A 20,525-nucleotide genomic window follows, 5' to 3' on the forward strand; every position below is an offset into this window, starting at 1 on the left:
ATATATATATATATGTATATATATGAATCACTTTGCTATACACCTGAAACACATTTTAAATCAACTATATTTCAATTTTTTCCTTATCCATGTATCTGTTGGTGGCCATTTAGGTTGCTTCCATGTCTTGGCTATTGTAAATAGTGCTGCTATGAACACTGGGGTGCATGTATCTTTTTGCATCAGAGTTTTCTCCTGATACATGCCCAGGAGTGGGATTGCTGGATCATATGGTAAGTTTATTTTTAGTTTAGTTTTTTTTTTTTGCGGTACGCAGGCCTCTCACTATTGTGGCCTCTCTCGTTGAGGAGCACAGGCTCCGGACGCGCAGGCTCAGTGGCCACGGCTCACGGGCCTAGCCGCTCCGCAGCATGTGGGATCCTCCCGGACCGGGGCACGAACCCGCGTCCCCTGCATCGGCAGGCGGACCCTCAACCACTGAGCCACCAGGGAAGCCCTATTTTTAGTTTTGTAGAGAACCTCCATACTGTTTTCCACAGTGGCTGCACCAAATTTACATTCCCACCAACAGTGTGCATTCTCCACACCTGCTCCAGCATTTGTTGTTTGTGGACCTTTTAATGATGGCCTTTCTGACGGGTGTGAGGTGATACCTCATTGTAGTTTTGATTTGCATTTCTCTGATAATTAGCGATGTTGAGCATCTTTTCATGTGCCTATTGGCCATTTGTATATGTCTTCTTTGGAGAAATGTCTATTTAGGTCTTCTGCCAATTTTTTGATTGGGTTGTTTGATTTTTTGTTGTTGTTATTACTGAGTTGTATGAGCTGTTTGTATATTTTGGAAATTAAGCCCTTGTCAGTCGCATTCTTTGCAAATATTTTCTCCCAGTCCATAGGTTGTCTTTTCATGTCAACTATACTACAATTCTAAAAAACAAAACATTTTGGAGGCAGAAACAACAGGTTTCGATGGTGGATTGGATGTGGTAGGTGGAGAAGGAATCAAGGATATGGTTTTTAACTTGAGCCAAAAATGGAGGTGCCATTTACAGAGATGATGAAGACAGGAGAAAAACAGGTCTATATGGTATTGGAGAAGGAGATTAAAAGCTCTGTTTTGGAGAGAGTGAGTTTAACATGCCATTTAGGGGCTTCCCTGGTGGCGCAGTGGTTAAGAATCCGCCTGTCAATGCAGGGGACACGGGTTCGAGCCCTGGTTCAGGAAGATCCCACATGCTGCAAAGCAGCTAGGCCCGTGCGCCACAACTACTGAGCCTGCGCTCTAGTGCCCGCACACCTAGAGCCGGTGCTCCGCGACAAGAGAAGCCACCCAATGAGAAGCCCACGCACTGTGATGAAGAGTAGCCGCCCCCCCCCCGCCCTCACCGCAACTACAAAGAAAGCCCATGCGCAGCAACAAAGACCCAACACAGCCAAAAATAAGTAAATAAATAAATTAATTTAAAAAAAAACATGCCATTTAGGCATCTGTATGGAGATATCATCAGGAGGACAAATGGCAATACAGTCTGGAGTTCAGGGGAGAAGGGCAGGCTGGGGTTATAATATTGAGAATCAGCATGTAGCTGATAATTAAGCCATGAGATTGGAAAAGATAGGAAAAAAGAAAGAAAGTGCTCCCACATTGAGAGGTCTGGTTGAGGGAAAGGGATTAGCAAAGGAAACAGACATGAAGCAGCCAATACGTAGGAAAAACGAGGGGAGTATGTTGTGGAAGTTAAGAGAGTATTTCAATGAGGTATAATCAGCTGTACCAGAGGTTCAATAAAATGAGTGTCAGCTGCCCAAAGAAGAAGCTACACGAGGTGAAGTGCTCTGGAAGCTGGAAGACCGCGAAACACCCTTTCAGCTCCTCTGCCAGACTGTTGTAAGCTGAGGGCTGTAAAGGTGGAGAGGGCAAAAGCACAGCGAGAAAGGACCGCAGGGGGAGAGGAAGGAAGGGGCTGGCTCTTTCAAGTATCAAATGAGAAAACGCCGAGAGTGCAATTAGTAAACCACCTAGTCCTGTGCTGATGCCGTCGTTACTATTAGTGAGCCGGGGATTGGACTGAGACCGCCAGTGGGAGAAAGCAGGTAAGACGTATAGAAAGAGCTCTGGAGGAGGAAATTTCATAGTGAAGAAAACCCGTTCCTCCTGACAGCTTGCGTTAAAACCAGGCTTTGGATTAGGCGAGGAGATCGGGAGCAGTGTTGCGCTTCACTCGGAATTGACCCCTCGCGGCAGCAGCGAGCAAAAGCCCCGCGGATGCGATGAGGGCCCAAAGCCCAGAAGGAGGAAGTCCGGCCCCAGATGTGAGGAAGTCCGGCCCCAGATTTGAGGAGTCCCTCTGCCTCCGCCTCCCTCCTCCATCGGCCAATCAAGATCCAGCTGACGGCCGGTGGCGCTGGGGCGGGGAGGAGGGCGGAGTCTGAGGACCGTTAATCTATAGCCAGGCGGTATCTAGCTTTCCTCCGACTTCTTTCGCTCCAAAGACTCACTGTTAACCTGGTGGGCAGAAAACCACTTTGGAAAAAGCTCTTGCAGCTTCATATAAAACTAAATTATAAACTCCACGACCAGCAATTTCTCACCTAGGAACTTATTCAAGAGAAATTAAAGCATAAATCCCAGATCGCCATCAATAGGAAAATGGGTAAACTGTAGTATATCCATACAATGCAGTATTACTCAGCATTAAAAAGGAACCAACTGGGACGTCCCTGGTGGTTCAGTGGTTAAGAATCCGCCTGCCAATGCAGGGGACACAGGTTTGAGCTCTGGTCCGGGAAGATCCCACATGCCACGGAGCAACTGAGCCCATGTGCCACAACTACTGAGCCTACGCTCTAGAGCCCGCGAGCCACAACTACTGAGCCCGCGTGCCACAACTACTGAAGTCCACATGCCTAGAGCCTGAGCTCTGCAACAAGAGAAGCCACCGCAATGAGAAGCCCGAGCACCGCAATGAAGAGTATCCCCCGCTCGCTGCACCTAGAGAAAGCCCACGGGCAGCAACGAAGACCCAACAACGAAGACCCAATGCAGCCAAAAATAAATAAATAAATTTATTTAAGAAAAAAAAAAAAAGGTAAGCATAGGGATTTCCCTAGTGGTCCAGTGGTTAAGACTGCACTCCCAATGCAGGGGGCCAGGGTTGGACCCCTGGTCAGGGAACTACAACCCGCCTGCTGCAGCCAAATAAATTCTTTGTTTTAAAAGGTAAGCATAAAAAAAAAAAAAAAAAAAAAAAAAGGTAAGCATAAACTCTAGTTAATTCTATGCATGTTGAAGTGTTTAGACGTGAAATGAACTGTTGTCTGCAACTTTGAAATGAATAACAAAAAAATGGATTGACGCTCGGTGCTTTGTGACCACCTAGAGGGGTGGGATAGGGAAGGTGGGAGGGAGACGCAAGAGGGAGGAGATATGGAGATATATGTATATGTATAGCTGATTCGCTTTGTTATAAATCAGAAACTAACACACATTGTAAAGCAATTATACTCCAATAAAGATGTTTTAAAAAATGGATTGATGAATGGGGAGATGGATAGATGGTTAGATGTGTTAAAACAAATACAGCAAAATATTAATTGTAGAATCTTGGTGGTAGGTATATGGTGTTCACTGTGAAAGTCTTTCTATCTTTCTGTATATGTTGGAATATTTTCAGAATAAAATGTGTGGGGTACCAGGGGCTGAGAGGAGAGAGGAATGGGGAGTTGTCTAATGGTTGTCTAAACATTGTCTAATGGGTACAAAGTTTCTGTTTCGGAATAATGAAACTTTTCTAGGAATAGAGGTGATGGTTATACAACGTTTGAATGTACTTAATGGCAATGAATTGTACATGTAAAAATAGTCAACGTGGTAAATTTTACGTTATGTATATTTTACAATTTAAAGAACCTTGGGGGCTTCCCTGGTGGCGCAGTGGTTGAGAGTCCGCCTGCCGATGCAGGGGACGCGGGTTCGTGCCCCGGTCCGGGAGGATCCCTCATGCCGCGGAGCGTCTGGGCCCGTGAGCCATGGCCGCCGAGCCTGCGCGTCTGGAGCCTGTGCTCCGCAACGGGAGAGGTCACAACAGTGAAAGGCCCGCGTACCGGGGAAAAAAAAAAAAAAAAACTTGAGGGAATTCCCTGGCGGTCCAGGGGTTAGGACTCGGGGTTTTCATTGCGGGGGGCGGGTTTCGATCCCTGGTCGGGAGCTAACATCCCGCAAGACGATTGGCGAAGCCAAAAAAAAAAAAAAATTGAAAGCCAAAAGAAAAAATGTTAGGGGAAAATTCATGTGGAAGCCTCCATGCTTTCTCTAGAACTGGTCTGGGGTACTACACAGAGAGAAGGGAGAAGGTAGCCCACAGTGTGAGTGTGCTAGGCCCACTGAGCAGAGGGTAGTGGAAAGAGAGAACACAGGCTTTGGAAATAAACAGACATGGGTTCATAATCCCAGCTTTCGCTTTCTAGCTTATGATTGTATTTGTTTCTTATTGCTATAGCTGCTGTAACAAATTATCACATATTTAGTGGCTTAAAACAACACAAATTTATTATCTTACAGTTCTGGAGGCCTAAAATGTGTCTCACTAGACTAAAATCAAGAGCTGTGTTCCTTCTGGAGAATCTAGAGCGGGATACCCACTCCCTCACCTTTTCCAGCTTCTAGAAACCTCCTGTATTCTATGGCTTGTCTCATGGCCCTTTCTTCCCTTTTCTAGGCCAGCAGTAACATCTTCAAATCAATCTTTCTCTCTCTGTCTGTCTCTCCCTCTTACACACACACACACACACACACACACACACTTCTGCTTCCTCCTCATCACATCTTCTCTGACTCTCTAGCCTCCCTTATAAGAATCCTAGTTGGGCCTACCCAGACAACCCAGGGTAATCTCCCCATCTCAAATCCTTAATTTATCACATCTGCAAAGTCCCTTTTGCCATGTAAGGTAACATATTCACAAACTGTGCCACTAGTACTCATATGACAAGACAACACTTAAGAGGAAAAATATTTCTCATGATTTTTTCCTAACAGTTTTATTGAGATATAATTCACATACCATACAATTTAAAGCAAATAATTTAATGCTTTTTAGTATAGTCACAGAGTTGTGCAATCACCACATCTTCATCTTTCTCCATTTTTAAATATGAGGAAACAAAGGCTTGAGACATTAAGGAAACTTGCTTAGAGTAACATCTGACTGGCAGGCCTGGGGCAATGCACTGGCTGTCAGGAGCTGAGATTCCAGTCCAGGGCTGGACTCCCTTCACCAGGTTAGACCAGTCACCTGGCAGCAGTGTGGTGTAGCAGTTAAACTAGCAGGCTTAGACTTGGGTTCAAGGCTTTGTTTTGCTATCTACAAGCTATGTGACATCTGGTAAAACTTCTTGGAGCCTTGGTTTCCTCATTTGAAAAATGGGGGCAATTCAATAAATGAGCAGGCTGACTCACCTGTAAGATGCCTTCTAGCTATGTCATTCCAAGATTTAATGAGGGAGGAAAAAGATAATTAAAAATAAATTCCCTAAACATTCAGTTCAATGAGAGGGATGCAAATTCCCGAAGACAGCGGCCCACACACTTCCCTTGTACTCTCTGAGCACCTGGCCACAGGTCTCAAGAGTTCCTCACTGACGGGTCTCAGACACATGGGAAAGACAAATGCGTAAAATGATGGTTACAGAGACAGATAAGTGTGTAAAGAGCTGTTGGGGGCGGGGTGGGCAGCGACAGCAGTAGGCCACGGGTGTGTGTGTGTGTGTGCGCGCGAGCGCGAGGGTTTGGGGGGTCTGCCCAGAAATGGGCAAAGGTCCAGTGAGTGTAAACAGAGATGAGAGGGATCAGAGGCAGCTCTTCCGCAAGGCCAAGTTCAGCCTTAGTGCGAGGGCTAGAGAGGAGGGAGTGTGCGTTGGAGGTATGGTTCTGAAAATAAACCTTCAAAGACGCGATTGGTGACACAACACCACGCGCGGCCCCGCTGCAGTCCCCGCCCCCTCCCACCACACCCACTAGTCCGCGCGACTTGGTATGCTCCGCCACCACAATAAGCCTCCTTCCTCCGGCGTGCTATTGGTACAGCCCAAGCCCAGCGAGTTGAAACCCAAAGAAAGACACTCCCGTTGTCACGCCCGGTGTCTCTGATTGGCTGGAAAATTTAAAGATCCGGCCGGTGATAGGGTGATTCTCTACACCCAGTATTTGAAAGTTTCTAGTGTCCTACTTTTGACTGCATGCCGACTTTATTCAGCTTGTTCGCCCGAGTGCTGGCGCAAGTGAGTGTTCACCCGATCCTAGAGGTGGGAGGCAGAGCGCCTGCCTCTTCAAGGGGTTCCTGCCGGGAGGGTGCGTACGAGTGGGTCAAGACGGAGGGTGAACGGAAAGCCGGACGCCAGGGTCCCTCCGCGATTTCCCTAGCCAAATATTTTCTACCCCATCCCACCTTGGAGATGGGAAGCGCCGGGGCTTCAGAATCACACAAGCCCTGACTCCCACCAGCCGTTGTGGCCTCTCTCAGCCTGTTTTCCACTTCTGTACACGGGGAGTAGTGAGACCTGCTTGGCTGCATATAAACCAGTGAACGTACCTGGAAGACAGAAGGCGCTGATTACATGTCAGTCCCCTGCTTACCTCCACACGTGAGAGTCCCCTGCTTCCTCGGGGGGGAGACTCAGGATTCTCGTGCCCGCCCTGGGTCTCTTGGAAGCAGGCTTCTTTTCTGCTCAGGGGATCCCTTCTGTGGCCCTTGTCGGACAGCCGAGGTTCCCCAACCCTGGGTGTACTTGACGCTGCCCATCCGCCGCTCTGGAAATTATTGTGTAGGAGAGTAATTTCTAAGAGAATTTCCGGTTCGCCCCAGGACCCTTTTACCTTCTCCGTGAACTCTCTGTGTTACCAGTGACAGCCCCGGGACCCTTTGTGGCCATGACCCGGCTCCCCGTCCCGACCTCTATACCACCTGTGATGACCCCTGCGCTCCGGTCTTTTTGCAGACCTGCAGAGTTGGTGGCGATGCTGTCGGGCACCCAGGCAGTGCAAGCGGAATGCGCGGACGCGGAGCTGCGGTGCCGTGTTGCTGTGGAGGAGTTGAGCCCGGGCGGGCAGCCGCGAAGGCGCCAGGCCCTACGCACCGCGGAGCTGAGACTGGGTCGTAACGAGCGCCGCGAGTTGATGCTGAGGCTGCAGGCGTCCGGGCCCGCGGGGCGGCCGCGGTGCTTTCCCCTGCGCGCCGCGCGCCTCTTCACGCGCTTCGCCGCGTCCGGGCGCAGCACTCTGCGGCTTCCCGCCGACGGCGCTCCCCGGACCGGCGCGGTGCAGCTGCTGCTCTCCGACTGCCCCCCTGACCGCCTGCGCCGCTTCCTGCGCACTCTGCGCCTCAAGCTGGCCGCGGCCCCGGGTCCCGGGCGGGCCTCCGCCCGCACGCAGCTGCTTGGCCCGCGGCCCCGCGACTTCGTCACCATCAGCCCGGTGCAGCCCGAGGAGCTGCGGCGCGCGGCGGCCACCTGGGTCACGGACTCCACGCCGGTGAAGCGGCCCACGGAGCCCCGGTCCGGGGCCAAGCCCAGCACCGTGAGGACAGGAAAGGGGGAGCGCCTTGGGGAGTGGGTGTGCCACTGAGACGGAAGAGACCGAGAAAGCCCAAGTGTGGGGGGAAGATGGTGGAGGTATTCGAGATGGCTACTGGTTATCTCAGACGAGATGCTCATCAGACTTATGAGAATGACAGGAATATGGGAATTGTGCATGTTTCTCATGGTGCAATCCCTGAGACTGAGTAAGGAGACTAGGAAAAGGGGGCCAAGGTCACATTAAAAGAGAAAGCAGAGAAGGTGCTTCAGAAGAAAAGTGGGAACTTGGTCGCCCTGGAGGAGGAGAGGAGGTTTTGGAGAGAACGAAGCGGTCAGCTGTGTAGGGGCAGCCAACAGGTCCAATCAGATAGGGGGACAAAGTCTGGTGGGTCTGACAGTGTTCGGGAACTGGAACAAATGGATCACAGACCACAGAGGTTTGAGACAAGCTGGTGAGAAGAAGGAGATGCGGCAAGAAGGCGCCCTGGCTAGGCAGGGTTTTGCTTGGGTGTTTTGAGGCAAGAGAGACACATCTGTGACAGGAAGGGTAGTGAGAAGGAAGGATGGGTAAGAGAACCAGGAGAGTTAGGGAACCCAGGGGAGAAAGCTGAAGGAGAATCTGGACCCACACACTGGGGTCTTCAGGGCACCAGGAGTCAGTGGAGATCCAGCCTCGGTCCCTTCCTCAAGGAGAGACCTGGACCCCTGTGGTTACTGGCAAGATCTCCAGGTGAACCGAGGCTGCCCAAGGGCTCCAAGGAGAGAAGCCAGCAGAGACACAAAGGGCTACCAGGCCAAGAAGGGAGGGGGCAATGCCTAGGGAATGTGGGGAGGCCCTGAGACAGCCCTATCCCCCCAGGAAGTCCCAAGGTGGCCCCTGCCTGTGAAGAAGCTGAGCTTGCCCCCAACCAAACCAGAGCTTTCCAGGGAACAGGCTGCTGTGCTGAGGGTTGTCCTGAAAGGCCAGAGCATTTTCTTCACTGGGAGTGCAGGTAGTGGGGGGTAGAGTGGGTGTGGGGAGAACAGTGGTGTGCTAGGATGGAGGAGAAGTGGCCCTGACTTTGCCTTCTGCCCAGGGACGGGGAAGTCTTATCTGCTGAAGCGTATCCTGGGCTCACTGCCTCCCACAGGCACTGTGGCCACTGCCAGCACTGGGGTGGCAGCCTGCCACATCGGGGGTACTACCCTCCATGCCTTTGCAGGTAAGTGAGAGCCTCTGGGACTTAAGCTGGGAGCAAGCCAGGCAGGTGGGAAGAGAGGGGAGGTCAGGGTTGAGACAGGGCTGGGATCTCAGCCCAGGCTGAATAGTGTCACTCACAGGCATTGGCTCGGGTCAGGCTCCCCTGGCCCAGTGTGTGGCCCTGGCCCAGCGGCCAGGTGTGCGGCAGGGCTGGCTGAACTGCCAGCGGCTAGTCATTGATGAGATCTCCATGGTGGAAGCGGACCTATTTGATAAGCTGGAGGCCGTGGCCAGGTCAGTATGGGCAGTGAGGACTGGGTTCTGGTGTTCTTCCATGTGGAACTCGCTCACCCCAGCGCCTAAAGCATCACATGCTCCTCTCCAGAGCTGTCCGGCAGCAGAACAAGCCATTTGGAGGGATCCAGCTCATCATCTGTGGGGACTTCCTGCAGCTGCCGCCTGTAACCAAGGGATCCCAGCCCCCGCAGTTCTGCTTCCAGGTAGCACTCACCCTCTGGCCCTAACCCCCATAGGGGTCTGCTCTGCTCCCTGACGCCCCGTCTTGCCCCCACCAGGCCAAGAGCTGGAGGAGATGTGTCCCAGTGACCCTGGAGCTGACGGAGGTGTGGCGGCAGACAGACAAGACCTTCATCTCTCTGCTGCAAGCTGTGCGGCTGGGCAGGTGGGCCCTGGTGAATAGAGAAGGGGCCATGGGATGCGGATCCAAGCGTGGGTCAGAGAGGAGCACAGGAACCCAGAGAAGGGAGAGAAATGCTTCATGGCCCCATTGGGGATGGTCACTCTGTGAGCACTGGGGCCCAGCCTCCCCCAGGGTTGGGTCCCTACCATCCAGCACAGGGCCTGGCACAGAGTACATCTCAGGGAATTATGGGCAGATGGAGACACAAGAGTTATTCAGAGATGTTAACACTCCCATTTTACAGATGCAGAAACTGGGGTTCAAAGAGGTGAAGTGACTTGTCCAAAGTCATGGCTAGTAAGTGGCTGAGCTAGGATTTGAACTCAGGTCTGACTCTAAAACCCAAGTTCCTTCTACTCTTTGAGCCTGTGCGGCCACTTGGTGGGGGAGAGGAGGTTGCAGACATGATCCCACCCCAGCTAGGACAAAAGGTTGAAATGCTACAGGTATTCTAACTTGGGAGTGGAAAGGAGGCCAGGAGGGCAGAAGATATGGACTGCAGCTGGGTCTTGGGACCCAGGTCAGGTTGGGATGGGATGAAGGAAGCAGGTGGTGGTGGTGAGGGGCTTTCTATGCCTGGGGACAGGAGGCAGGTAGGCAGGTGCACAGCATACACCAGCAAGTGTGGGGGACAAGAGAAAGGCTGAGTGGCAGAGCAGTGAGAGGTGTTCCTAACTTCTTCCCCCTCCTCTCACTTGAGTTGCTGCAGCACCCAGGCTTCCCTGGAGGAAGGCTTGAAGTGCGGAAAATAGAAACACAGGCTAGATTTTTTTTTTCCTCCTAAGGCAGCAGGCAAGGGGCTAGAAAATTGTAGCTTGGAGGCCAATCTGATTATAGGGTACCAGTATTACAGGGTATCAACATCAGAGCCTCACCTCAGTCTCTAAATCTCTGGCCTATGCTCACTCCTCATATCTAACTTCCTCAGGAGAGCGGCTAGCTCCAACCCGGGGGCAGACACAGGGAAGGGTGCCTGCCCATGATCCCAGCCAAGCACCACCCCCACGCTCATTCTCCATGTCTGGGGTCCAAGTAAGGAAGGAACAAGTTGGCCAGCTTGGGGAACCAGCAAATCTTGCCCTGGTGCCCCATCCAGTCCCCAAGCCTGGTCCACGGCCTGCTGCATGGGCCGTATCACCCACGTGCCCCGCCTTCCCTGGGGTTCAGGTAGGCTCCGCCCTGATAGCCTGGCCTCTGCAGGTGCTCAGATGAGGTCACCCGCCAGCTCCGGGCCACAGCTGCCCACAGGGTGGGGCGAGATGGGATTGTGGCCACGAGGCTCTGCACCCACCAGGATGATGTGGCCCTTACCAACGAGAGGCAGCTGCAGAAACTACCAGGTGAGCAGGGAGCTGGGGCTGGGCCAGACCAGCTGGGAGAGGCCATCAGGCAGGCATGGCCCCACAGGCAGCCTGGGCCCTTGGTGTCATTTAGATATCTCGGTCCCAGCCCCTGTGACCATAAATAAAGTGCCTTACATTTGCAGATGTAATTGTGTCTTTGAGAGATGTGACCTTTCCTGGGTCAAAGTCATTCAGCCAGTAAACACTAAAAATGAGACTTGAACCCAGGCCTCTGATTCCAAAGCCCCAGCTAGGTTTGAGCTGTGCTCACTACCTCTCTCCATGCCCTGGTCTAATATGTGTTTTTTCAGAAATTGAGCCACAAGTCAGTGACTTGTAATCTGTTTGCCCAACTCTCTTTTCCCAGGTGAGGTACACAGCTTTGAGGCCATGGACAGTGACCCTGAGCAAGCCCGGACCCTGGATGCCCAATGTCCCGTTAGCCAGCTCCTTCAGCTAAAGCTGGGGGCTCAGGTGAGTGGGAACCAGGGCCTAGACCCTGTGAGCATCGGCCTCCCTGATCCTAGCCCCTCTGCACGGGCTGCTCCACAGCCAGAGGGCCCAGATGTGACCATAGCAAACTTCTTCCGTCCTGTTCCCAGTCACCTTCCTGCTTTCCATTTTCCACTGCCCTCCTCTTCCTCCACCTGAAGCTCCAAGCAGTGTTGCTTTAGACAAATCCCTTTCCTTTGCTGAAGCTGGGTTTCCCCATCTCTAAATTCAGAGTAAAATACCTACCGCACTCAGTTGTCTTCTGTAGCGTAGCCTCTACTGTGAGCATCCTCCTTCCTTCCACAATGGTGAGGGTGGGATCCTTTTCTCAGGTTCCAAAGGGCACCTAGGGGGAAACGCAGGCACAGTGGTTGGAAGAGGGCTATCCCTCAAGATTGAGGTCCATACACATTCCCTCTAATAGACATGGTCATTGTGCCCTGTCACCTTATTGTTCTTTACCCCCTCCTTCTGAGGCAAACTGAGCAAATGTCATTCCCCTTTGGCACAAAGGGAAACTTGAGACCTAAGGAAATAAAGTAGTTTGTCGCAGGGGCCCCAGCAGACTCAGTGCCCCTCTGTGACAGACCCCAGCCTCAGAGATCCACCGAAGCGACCCCTGGAGCTGAGGCCAGGCGTAGGGATGCCCTGCTGTCCATGCCTCCAGTTTTCCTTCTCTCGCAGGTGATGCTGGTGAAGAACTTGGCAGTGTCTCGGGGCCTGGTAAATGGTGCCCGAGGGGTAGTAGTTGGGTTCGAAGCCGAGGGGAGAGGTAAGTGATAGGGGAGCAGTCCTACTGCTCGGGTTTGCAGCAGGGCCCTGGGGTTAGTGTGCAGAGGAAAAGGCTAGCATGGAAAGGTGAGGCCTGTCCTCACCTTGGAGCCCTGGAGTGGGACTGAAAGGTGGGACTTCTCCACGCCTCCCTCAGGGCTGCCCCAGGTGCGGTTCCTGTGTGGAGTCACCGAGGTCATCCGTGCAGACCGCTGGATGGTGCAGGCCACTGGGGGCCGGCTTCTCAGCCGGCAGCAGCTGCCCCTCCAGCTGGCCTGGGCCATATCCATCCACAAGAGCCAGGTGAGTGTGGGGATGGGGGCAGGATAGGCCGGGGGCATGTTGAAGGGTGGGGGGGTCTTAGAGGCTTTTCGAGGGTTGAACTTGCCCTGGATGGAAAGTTCCAGACCAGCTGTAGAATAAACCTTTCTTTAGTGCATTTCCCATCCCACTTCCTCTCTCTTTCCTAGACACATACACTTCCCCTCTGTCATCTCGGGCCCTGCCATTTTCTGAGCCACTATTGGATATGTTAATTTTAACATATTACGACAACTGTAGGAGGTATAGTTGTAATAATTATTCTTGTTTTACAGAAGAGGAAACCAAGGCTCAGAGAGGTTAAGTAACTTGTCCAAGGTCACACAGTTAGTGCCCTGCAGAGCCGAGATTCATTTCCATGCCTGTCTGACCCAGACCTGAGCTCTTTCCTTTCACCCTTATCCCTCTACTCTTATCTTGGATCTGTATCTCCTGGACACCCCTGTACTCAGACACCCATCCTGTCTCTCTGACTCAGAATCTCTGGACTGGGCAAGGAGATCAGGGGCAATAGCTGGGCTGGTGGAGGTGGGGTCAGGTTCCTGGGCACAAGTGAATTCAGGCTGAGCTGGCTCCAGCCCTGTCCCTCCATCCTCCAGGGCATGTCCCTGGATTGCGTGGAGATCTCTCTGGGCCGTGTGTTTGCCAGCGGCCAGGCCTATGTGGCCCTTTCCCGGGCCCGCAGCCTGCAGGGCCTATGTGTGTTGGACTTTGACCCCATGGTGGTTCGCTGTGACCCCCGTGTGCTGAGCTTCTATGCTACCCTGCGGCAGGACAGGGGCCTCAGCCTGGTAAGAGGGAGTCACCCAATGGTGGGCCATGTGGCCGTGGGCAGCCTGGGAGCTAGGACAGAGGGAAGGCCAAAGGACCATGGGGAGGGGGTGGCAGAGCCTCCTCTGGCTCCGTTGGCAGCAGGGGCAAGAGGAAGGAGATGCTGGCCCCCAGGCTGCGACTCGGGGGTGACACAAGCCCATGACTGGGTTTCTCTGGCTCTGATATAGGAGTCCCCAGATGACGATGAGGCAGCCTCAGACCAGGAGAACGTGGACCCGAACCTTTGATCTGCAAAGAGAAGACAAAGGGTGGTCTCCCCCTCTTCCTGCTCCCTGGTGGGCCAGGCCCCAGTGGATACCTGGGGGAGGGTAGTGAATGTCCCTTTCTCCCTTCATCAGGGGCTCTCAGTCTCCTGGCAGGGCTCAGGAGAGAGTGCTTCCCATCCATCTGCCAGCTGTGCCTCAGTTTTTCCCTTTGCCCGGGGTGAGCTGCTTCTGGCGTCAGGAGTTGGCAATGGGCCTGCAGCGGTAGCTGGTGTTATAGGACAGAGCTCTCTGCGAGGGGCTGGCCACAGGGCCACACGGTTGTGAATGCCGCTCTCTTTAGGCTGCAGACAGGAGAGGTGGCAGGTCCTCCAGGAGCAGAAACAGGCTGTAGGGGTCCTGGCAGGGGACTCAGGTCCCAAGCAGAGAAGGGAACCTTGCTGGGGGAGGGGATCTTCACAGCTAGACCCAGCCCAGCACAAGCCAGGGCAAACACCCTCCTGAGCCTAACCTGAGAACATGCACTGCAAACTGTGTGTCTATATCTTACGCTGCTCTTTTGGTGAAGAAGTCGTGTGTAGGAGTATTGAAATGGATGTTCTCAGACTGTATTTATTTTGGACAAATAAACCTGTGAACTGTGTGAGGACTGTGAGTTGAGTCTTATGGTCCCTTTAAGAACCCCTACCTGGGGCACTGGCTGACCCTTTCCGGGGTGCTACCCCTACCCCACCCCGCATACCTGGTCACACAGAGGTGTCTGTTAATGCCTTGATGGCTGAGCTCAGAGCACCCTTATATGAGGTTTTGTTAGTATCACTGGTTATTTGGCAAAGCTGAGTTACCTGAGGTTGGTGACTCATAGCGAATTGCCGTCACCCAACAGTCTGACAAGGACACACTAGAGAATTCACACGATGGGAAATGGACCTGTCACAATGTCCAAATGCTGGGGGCCTCGGTTGAAACTTTCTCACTTTGTGCCTTACTAGGGCTCCAGCTTGGATGTACTGATCACCATAGCTTCAGCTGATCAAAAAGCCTGATGGAAATTGCTCAGGGGCCCTCATAGACTGGCAAAGACTATTAAGGTTCACTGCTTATGAGTGAAAAGGTTATCAGTTCTGGCTGATAAATACAGGTTATAGTGGAAGCGTGCAGTGGCAGCTCTAGAGAGCAATGGTTAGTTAAATGTAAAATTGCCAATGGTGGGAGACCTTAAGAAGGCGGAAACCATGCTGGTTGCTAGGGGATGTGAAATCTCAGGTGCTTGAAGGTGTTTGTCTTTGTCTCCCAAAAGCCAGCAGAGGCTCCAGCGCACAAAGATTGGGTGCTCAGGGAGTGTCTGCTTAAATGGGGGCTCAGTGCCATGGTGTTTCAGAGGGGCTACAGGGCCTCAGACATTCACGGTGGGCTTCGTGGAGGAGGCACAGCCTGTGGAGAATTTGACTGATGGTTATAGATCGGGGAGAGACCTGGCTTTCCATCCTGGTTTTACCACTCACCAGCTGTGCAACTTGAGGCATGTTACACAACCTCTCTGAGAGGGTTTCCTTACCTATAAAGTGCAGGTGGTAACTGACATCCACATAGGTTTGTTGGGAGAAAGGCCAGCCACATGGCAGGAGGTCAATCAGTAGCTGTTATTAACATTTATGGGACTTCCCTGGTGGCGCAGTGGTTTAGAATCCGCCTGCCAATGCAGGGGACACGGGTTCGAGCCCTGGTCCAGGAAGATCCCACATGCCGCAGAACAACTAAGCCCGTGCGCCACGACTACTGAGCCCACGTGCCGCAACTACTGAAGCCTGCGTGCCTAGAGCCCGTGCTCCACAACAAGAGAAGCCACTGCAATGAGAAGCCCGCGCACCACAACGAAGAGTAGCCCCCGCTCACCGCAACTAGAGGAAGCCCGCGTGCAGCAACGAAGACCCAACACAGCCAAAATAAATAAATAAAATTTATGATGACTAATGGTTATCATCACCGTGGTGTCCGTAGAGCACAGTCCTGCCTGTTCCTACACTGGCTCCTTTGGCAAACAAGATGTGGGGGCTTAGAGTGGGTGTGGGTGCCAGCCGGGCCCCCTGGATGACCCCTGTCTGCGTTGCACTTGCCACCACCCTTCCTGACCCTGAGGAGTCAACTGTTTTTCTGTGGCATGAACCCTTTCCTCTGCCCCAAATACAAGACAGTCTTAGGAGAAGCCAAGCCCATCAGGGTGACCTCACACACACAAGTGGGCAACCATGGGGGCTTTTAAATGTGGTGCCATTCAAGGATCAGGGTGTTCCCAAGTCAAGATAACTTGAGCGGGAAAGGAAGGTGGCAGAACAGAAGCCTAGCGCAAAGAACTGATATGAAGCCCAGAAACCCAGGCTTGGGAACCAGGGAGGCTAGTCACTGAAGGTGGAGCTGGGAGCAGCTGGCCGGGAGGACCTCTGCGGCCACCCCTGGACAGCGAGCACAGCCACCAGGGAAGGAGTCCTGAACTACACAGGTGGGCATGTCTCTGGTTGAGCTTGGTCTCCTGTGCAGAGCCTGCAGCCACTGACAAGAGGCTGAATATGCTCTCAGGGTGCAAGAAGGACCAGGGCTTCTGCCCAGAGATGAATCCCCCATCATCCTCCAGAGCCAGGCTCTTGAAGATGTCTTGGAGATGCAGTTATTTCTTCTGTACACTCTCCTGGAACTCTCCTCTCTGACCCCGCCCCTCAACTTACACTGCTGACGCATCCCCACCACCTCCAGCCCCTTTCCCTTCCCCAGGGACTGATTTCAGCTTTCCCTGCTCTCAGATGAACTCACCCTGCTTAAAGATGTCTTCCTCATGAGACCGTCTGGGCACCAGAAAGTCCTGTCCTTAGCAATCCTCTCTCAAGGTGAGGATGCTCTCCTGAAGGCCCCTGGGGGAGGGCAAACATGTTCATAGGAGGGGGAGTTCCAGACATCCCTGCCCCTCAGGCCAGATCACGAGAGTAGACTGCCTCATGAGGGAGGTGTGCAAGGAACCTCCCAGTTCTTTATTTTCTTGGCATCTCATTTAATCTAACTTTAAACCTGAATCCCTGGGGGGGTGTAGGGAAACCCCTGTCTCAGTCAGGATTGGGGGCTCCCCACCCTCAGGGTCATACAGGCAGGAGTAGGCCTCATAGGAGCAGGCCTCTCAGCTCCAGGGCCTCATGGTAGCTGCTGACACCCACAGTGACCAGCATCCACAGGCCATAACTCTGCCCAGGCCCAGGGGCAGGGTGGGGGAGGGCTTTCCCAGAGCCATAACCTCTCTGGGGGCCTCACACCATGCCCTCTGGAACCCTGCATCTCCCTGTGGTACTCCCAGGGGATCCTCTGATCACTGGACCCTCCCCTGTCTTTGGAGACCTTCCTCTCTGATTCTCCTTACCCCCAACATAATCCCCTCAAGGAAGTGGACCTAGGATGCAAAAGCCAGGAAACACTGTGTCCTCAGATAGCTTCCAGATTGGAGACAAAGAAGCCTGGTGACCCCACTTAGAATTTGGGGGCGGGGTGGAGGGATAAGGACTGACAGAACCAAGAAAACATCCTCAGTAATATCCTGTCACACTGGGATAAAGGAGACCTCCTGCCCGTCTTGTGCGTTCATTTATTCATTCATTCATTTCACAAATATTTATCCAGGTGCTGGCTAGACACTGGAGACCCCATAGTAGCAAGAGACCTGGCTTAGATGTCTTTGTGCACCAAAGCACTGAGCACAATTACTTTAGAAAGGAGACACTTCATAAAATGTTTGATATTTAAAGAATTCAGGGACAGTGCCATCCCCTGAGAGGTGGGGATTTTTACTCCCATTTTGCAGAGGAGGTAGCTGAGGCCTGGGGAGCTAGGCAGTGGCAGAGCTGGAACTGGAACCCTGTGCACTCCACTTGGTGTTCACGGAGCTGTCCAAAGGGAGTAAGAGGTGGGGCTGAGACAGAGGGACTGGTGGAGGGCCCACCTTCACCCTACCCTCAGTCCGAGGCATGGGGAGGGCTTAGCGAGGCATGACCTGCTCCTTTCTGAGATCCTGGCACAGTTTGCTCACCCCTACAGGGCCAATGGTGGTGCTCAGACCGCTGCATCCCAGAGTAGTGGGCCTCCTGCTCCCCAAGCACCACACACAAGGCACCACTAGGTGGCGCCAAGTTGTCAGTCGGTCTCTGCCCAGAGACCTGTCGGGTCCTTTGTCTTCCAGTCTCTGTGCCTGGGTGGGCCACCCTCAGGAACTGGGGCGGCCAGTGGGCATAGGGAAGCTTCTTTGTTGAGAAGCTAGTACCAGGTATCTGTTGAGTGTCTCATGGTTTGAGTTCATTAGCCCCCTTGTTTTTCCACAATAACTCCAAGAGGAGAGTGGGACATTATCCCCATCTTATGGGGAAAGGAAACTAATCCCTTGTAAGGTTAGGTGACTTGGCCAAGGTCACACTGCAGGCTGGGTCTGGAACCCAAGTCCCAGGGTCCTGGGATATTTGCAAGGTCAGCAGAGGGCACTGAAGCCAGATCCTGGCTCCACCACTTGCTGTGTAACCTTGGACATGCTGCCTAAAACCTCAGCCCAAATTTCATCATTAGCCATGCAGTTAGGACAGGTAAAGAGCTGGGGTGGGGACAGGCATGTGGTAAACCCTCATGGTTAGCTCCTATTGGCCTTTATTGCACTTACCTGAAGAGGCCACCCTGCAACCCTCCTCATCTCTCCCTCCCCCTGTCCCCCCAGCCTCTAGGGTGGCCAGAGAATAACAAAGAGAATTAGCAGGAGCCCAGAGTAAACTCTCTTTCAGTCTTCCCTCCTGGAGGACCCAGGCTGTGCCCAACCTCTAAGGGGAAGGGGAGAATTAGGTCTTGTCCCCTCTCCTTCCCAAAACAAACTTGAGTCCCAGCCCTGGTCGGTGACTGTGTGTATCATAACTGCCCCTCTTCTTGCCTCTGTCCACCTTCATATCTGAGCGTCTTTGATGACTCTATGAGGGGGATCTTTAGACCTAGTTTACAGAGGAGGCTCACAGAAGGTGGGCAGCTCAAGGTCACAGGGCTGTAAATGGCAGAGCCAGGATGGCACCCAGGTGTCTGAAGCCTCACCTTGGTGTTCAGGACCTTTGCAAAAAGGAGGGAGCAGGCGCTGCTTCCTTTCCCCTAGCTTTGTTCCCGAAACCCCACACTCAAGACTCCATTTCTTTAGGATTCCTAGAGCATCACCTGCTGAGACATAAATAGCTGGGAGGGGATGAGATGGAAGGGGAGGGGCTCGGTAGGAGACCCTGAATGGGGCAGTGAACCCGGGTGCCAGACTAGCCCTGCGGGGAGGAGGCTGATAGTCAGCCCACCTTCCACTCCTTGGACTCCCACCACCTCCAGCTCCCTCCTGCAGCCTCGCAGCCTCCCGGCAGATGCCCGCCCCCGGGTGCCCCCTCACTCCCCTCCCCCAGCTGGTGTCGGGTTCAGTAAGCAGAGCCCCAGCTCACCTGGGAAGGTGTCGAGTGAGGAGGGCGTCCAGTTACAAGCTGGGGCTGGGAGGGCAAGCAGGGGCAACCCAGGGGCAGGAGCCAAAGGCCTGGGACCTGGTGGTGGGGGTAGGTGTCAGGGGGAGGCCTCAAGACCTACCCCCCAACCCTGCAGGGGCCTCCTCCCTGCTGCAGGAGGCCCCAGCTCCTGGGGACTGAAGCAGAAAGACCATGGCATCCTCCTCAGATGCCACCTGGCAACTAGCACACCCGTCAGTTCCCTAAGCTAGGCCTCAGTTTCCTCATCCTCAGAATGGGGGTAGGGTGGGAATAAGCCCCGTGTAACCGATCCACCACAGCCCAGGACTAATCTGGGTAAACTGTGAAGGGCTGTGCACACCCTTAGGGAGGGTGTTCTCTCTGTTCAGCTCCAGTCCTTTCTCTCCAACACCCAGGGTGGCCTCCTCCCCCGCCCTGCACCCTGGGCCCTGGCACTGCACTCCATGCCTATTTAAGGCAAATCTGATCTCCTTTTAAATAACATTCACTCCTTGTTGTGGAACAGACAAGCAGGGCCTGAGCTTAGAAAAAGGGGAGGGAGTTGCAAATATCCCATCAGAGAGAGGGGGGAACACGGTGGTGAAGCAGGTATGGGAGGGTCCTTGCACTCCCTACCCCAGCCTCCCATTTGGTCCCCTCACTGCACAGGCCCTGGATTGGCTCCAACCCCTTTAGAGGGACTGGGGCACTCCCAGAAGGCTTCCTGTAGCCCCAGGGACTGTGGTGGTGTGGGAGACTGAGGAATAATGCCACACCCAAGGCCTGGGGGGTGGCGTGCTTGGTTAAGAAGTGGCATTTGACCAGCAAGGGGAGTGGGAGGGCCTGGGGTAAGACTGACATCTGATCTCACAGCCTGCCAGTAAGGATGAAACAACTGCTATTCCCTTCTAGAATCAGAGGCTCAGAGAGGCCAAGAGACCAGCCCAGGGCCACACAACTAGTGAGTGGAAAGGTCTGAAATCTAGGCCTCGCTCTGCTCCAAATTTATGCTTTCTGCCCCTCCATGCCAGGTCTCCTTGTGTCTGGGGCTGTATGTGACACCAGACAGTGACTCATCAGGGACCAGGCATCATTCAAAGTCCCCCACACAGGACTTCCCTGGTGGCACAGTGGTCCGGAATCCACCTACCAATGCAGGGGACATGGGTTCGAGCCCTGGTCTGGGAAGATCCCACATGCCACGGAGCAACTAAGCCCGTGCGCCACAACTACTGAGCCTGCGCTGTAGAGCCCGCAAGCCACAACTACTGAGCCTGCGTGCCACAACTACTGATACCCGTGTGCCTAGAGCCCGTGCTCCACAACAAGAGAAGCCACTGCAATGAGAAGCCCGCACACCGCAACAAAGAGTAGCCCCTGCTCACTGCAACTAGAGAAAGCCCGCGTGCAGCAACAAAGACTCAGCGCAGCCAAAAATAAATAAATAAAAAATAAATTAAAAAAAACGAAAACAAAAACCAAGTCCCCCCCACACTCTTCCTGCCTGCATAGCTCTCAGGCAGGGACCCTGACTCCTTTGCTTCTGCCTCCCTCTTCTTTTCTCCAGGCCAACCACACCTCTCCTTTCCCTCCTCCCAGGTTCCTGGCCCAGGCATCCCCCTGCTTCTGGCCTGGCCCCCAGAT

The 20,525-nt window shown here is 53.4% G+C and overlaps 1 protein-coding gene across 1 annotated transcript; it reads left to right on the forward strand.

Moving 5' to 3' along the window:
• Window positions 1-6,961: 6,961 nt before the first annotated feature.
• Window positions 6,962-13,470, forward strand: PIF1 (PIF1 5'-to-3' DNA helicase). The gene is made up of 12 exons (XM_024735202.1): window positions 6,962-7,537; window positions 8,396-8,528; window positions 8,613-8,738; window positions 8,857-9,010; window positions 9,102-9,216; window positions 9,292-9,398; window positions 10,617-10,756; window positions 11,127-11,233; window positions 11,936-12,023; window positions 12,180-12,325; window positions 12,943-13,134; window positions 13,345-13,470. The coding sequence occupies exons 1-12, from the start codon at window positions 6,980-6,982 to the stop codon at window positions 13,402-13,404; spliced, it is 1,926 nt and encodes a 641-aa protein (XP_024590970.1). The 5' UTR covers window positions 6,962-6,979; the 3' UTR covers window positions 13,405-13,470.
• Window positions 13,471-20,525: the final 7,055 nt, after the last annotated feature.

The sequence above is a fragment of the Neophocaena asiaeorientalis genome, unplaced genomic scaffold, assembly GCF_003031525.2.
Source record: "Neophocaena asiaeorientalis asiaeorientalis breed wild unplaced genomic scaffold, Neophocaena_asiaeorientalis_V1.1 scaffold264, whole genome shotgun sequence".
NCBI lineage: Eukaryota > Metazoa > Chordata > Mammalia > Artiodactyla > Phocoenidae > Neophocaena > Neophocaena asiaeorientalis.

Coding starts and splice junctions, on each gene's coding strand:
- PIF1 (XM_024735202.1), top strand. CDS start 6,980: ATGCTGTCGGGCACCCAGGCAGTGCAAGCGGAATGCGCGGACGCGGAG. Junction 9,011..9,101: donor AAGCTGGAGGCCGTGGCCAG/GTCAGTATGGGC, acceptor GCTCCTCTCCAG/AGCTGTCCGGCAGCAGAACA. Junction 9,217..9,291: donor CCCCGCAGTTCTGCTTCCAG/GTAGCACTCACC, acceptor TGCCCCCACCAG/GCCAAGAGCTGGAGGAGATG.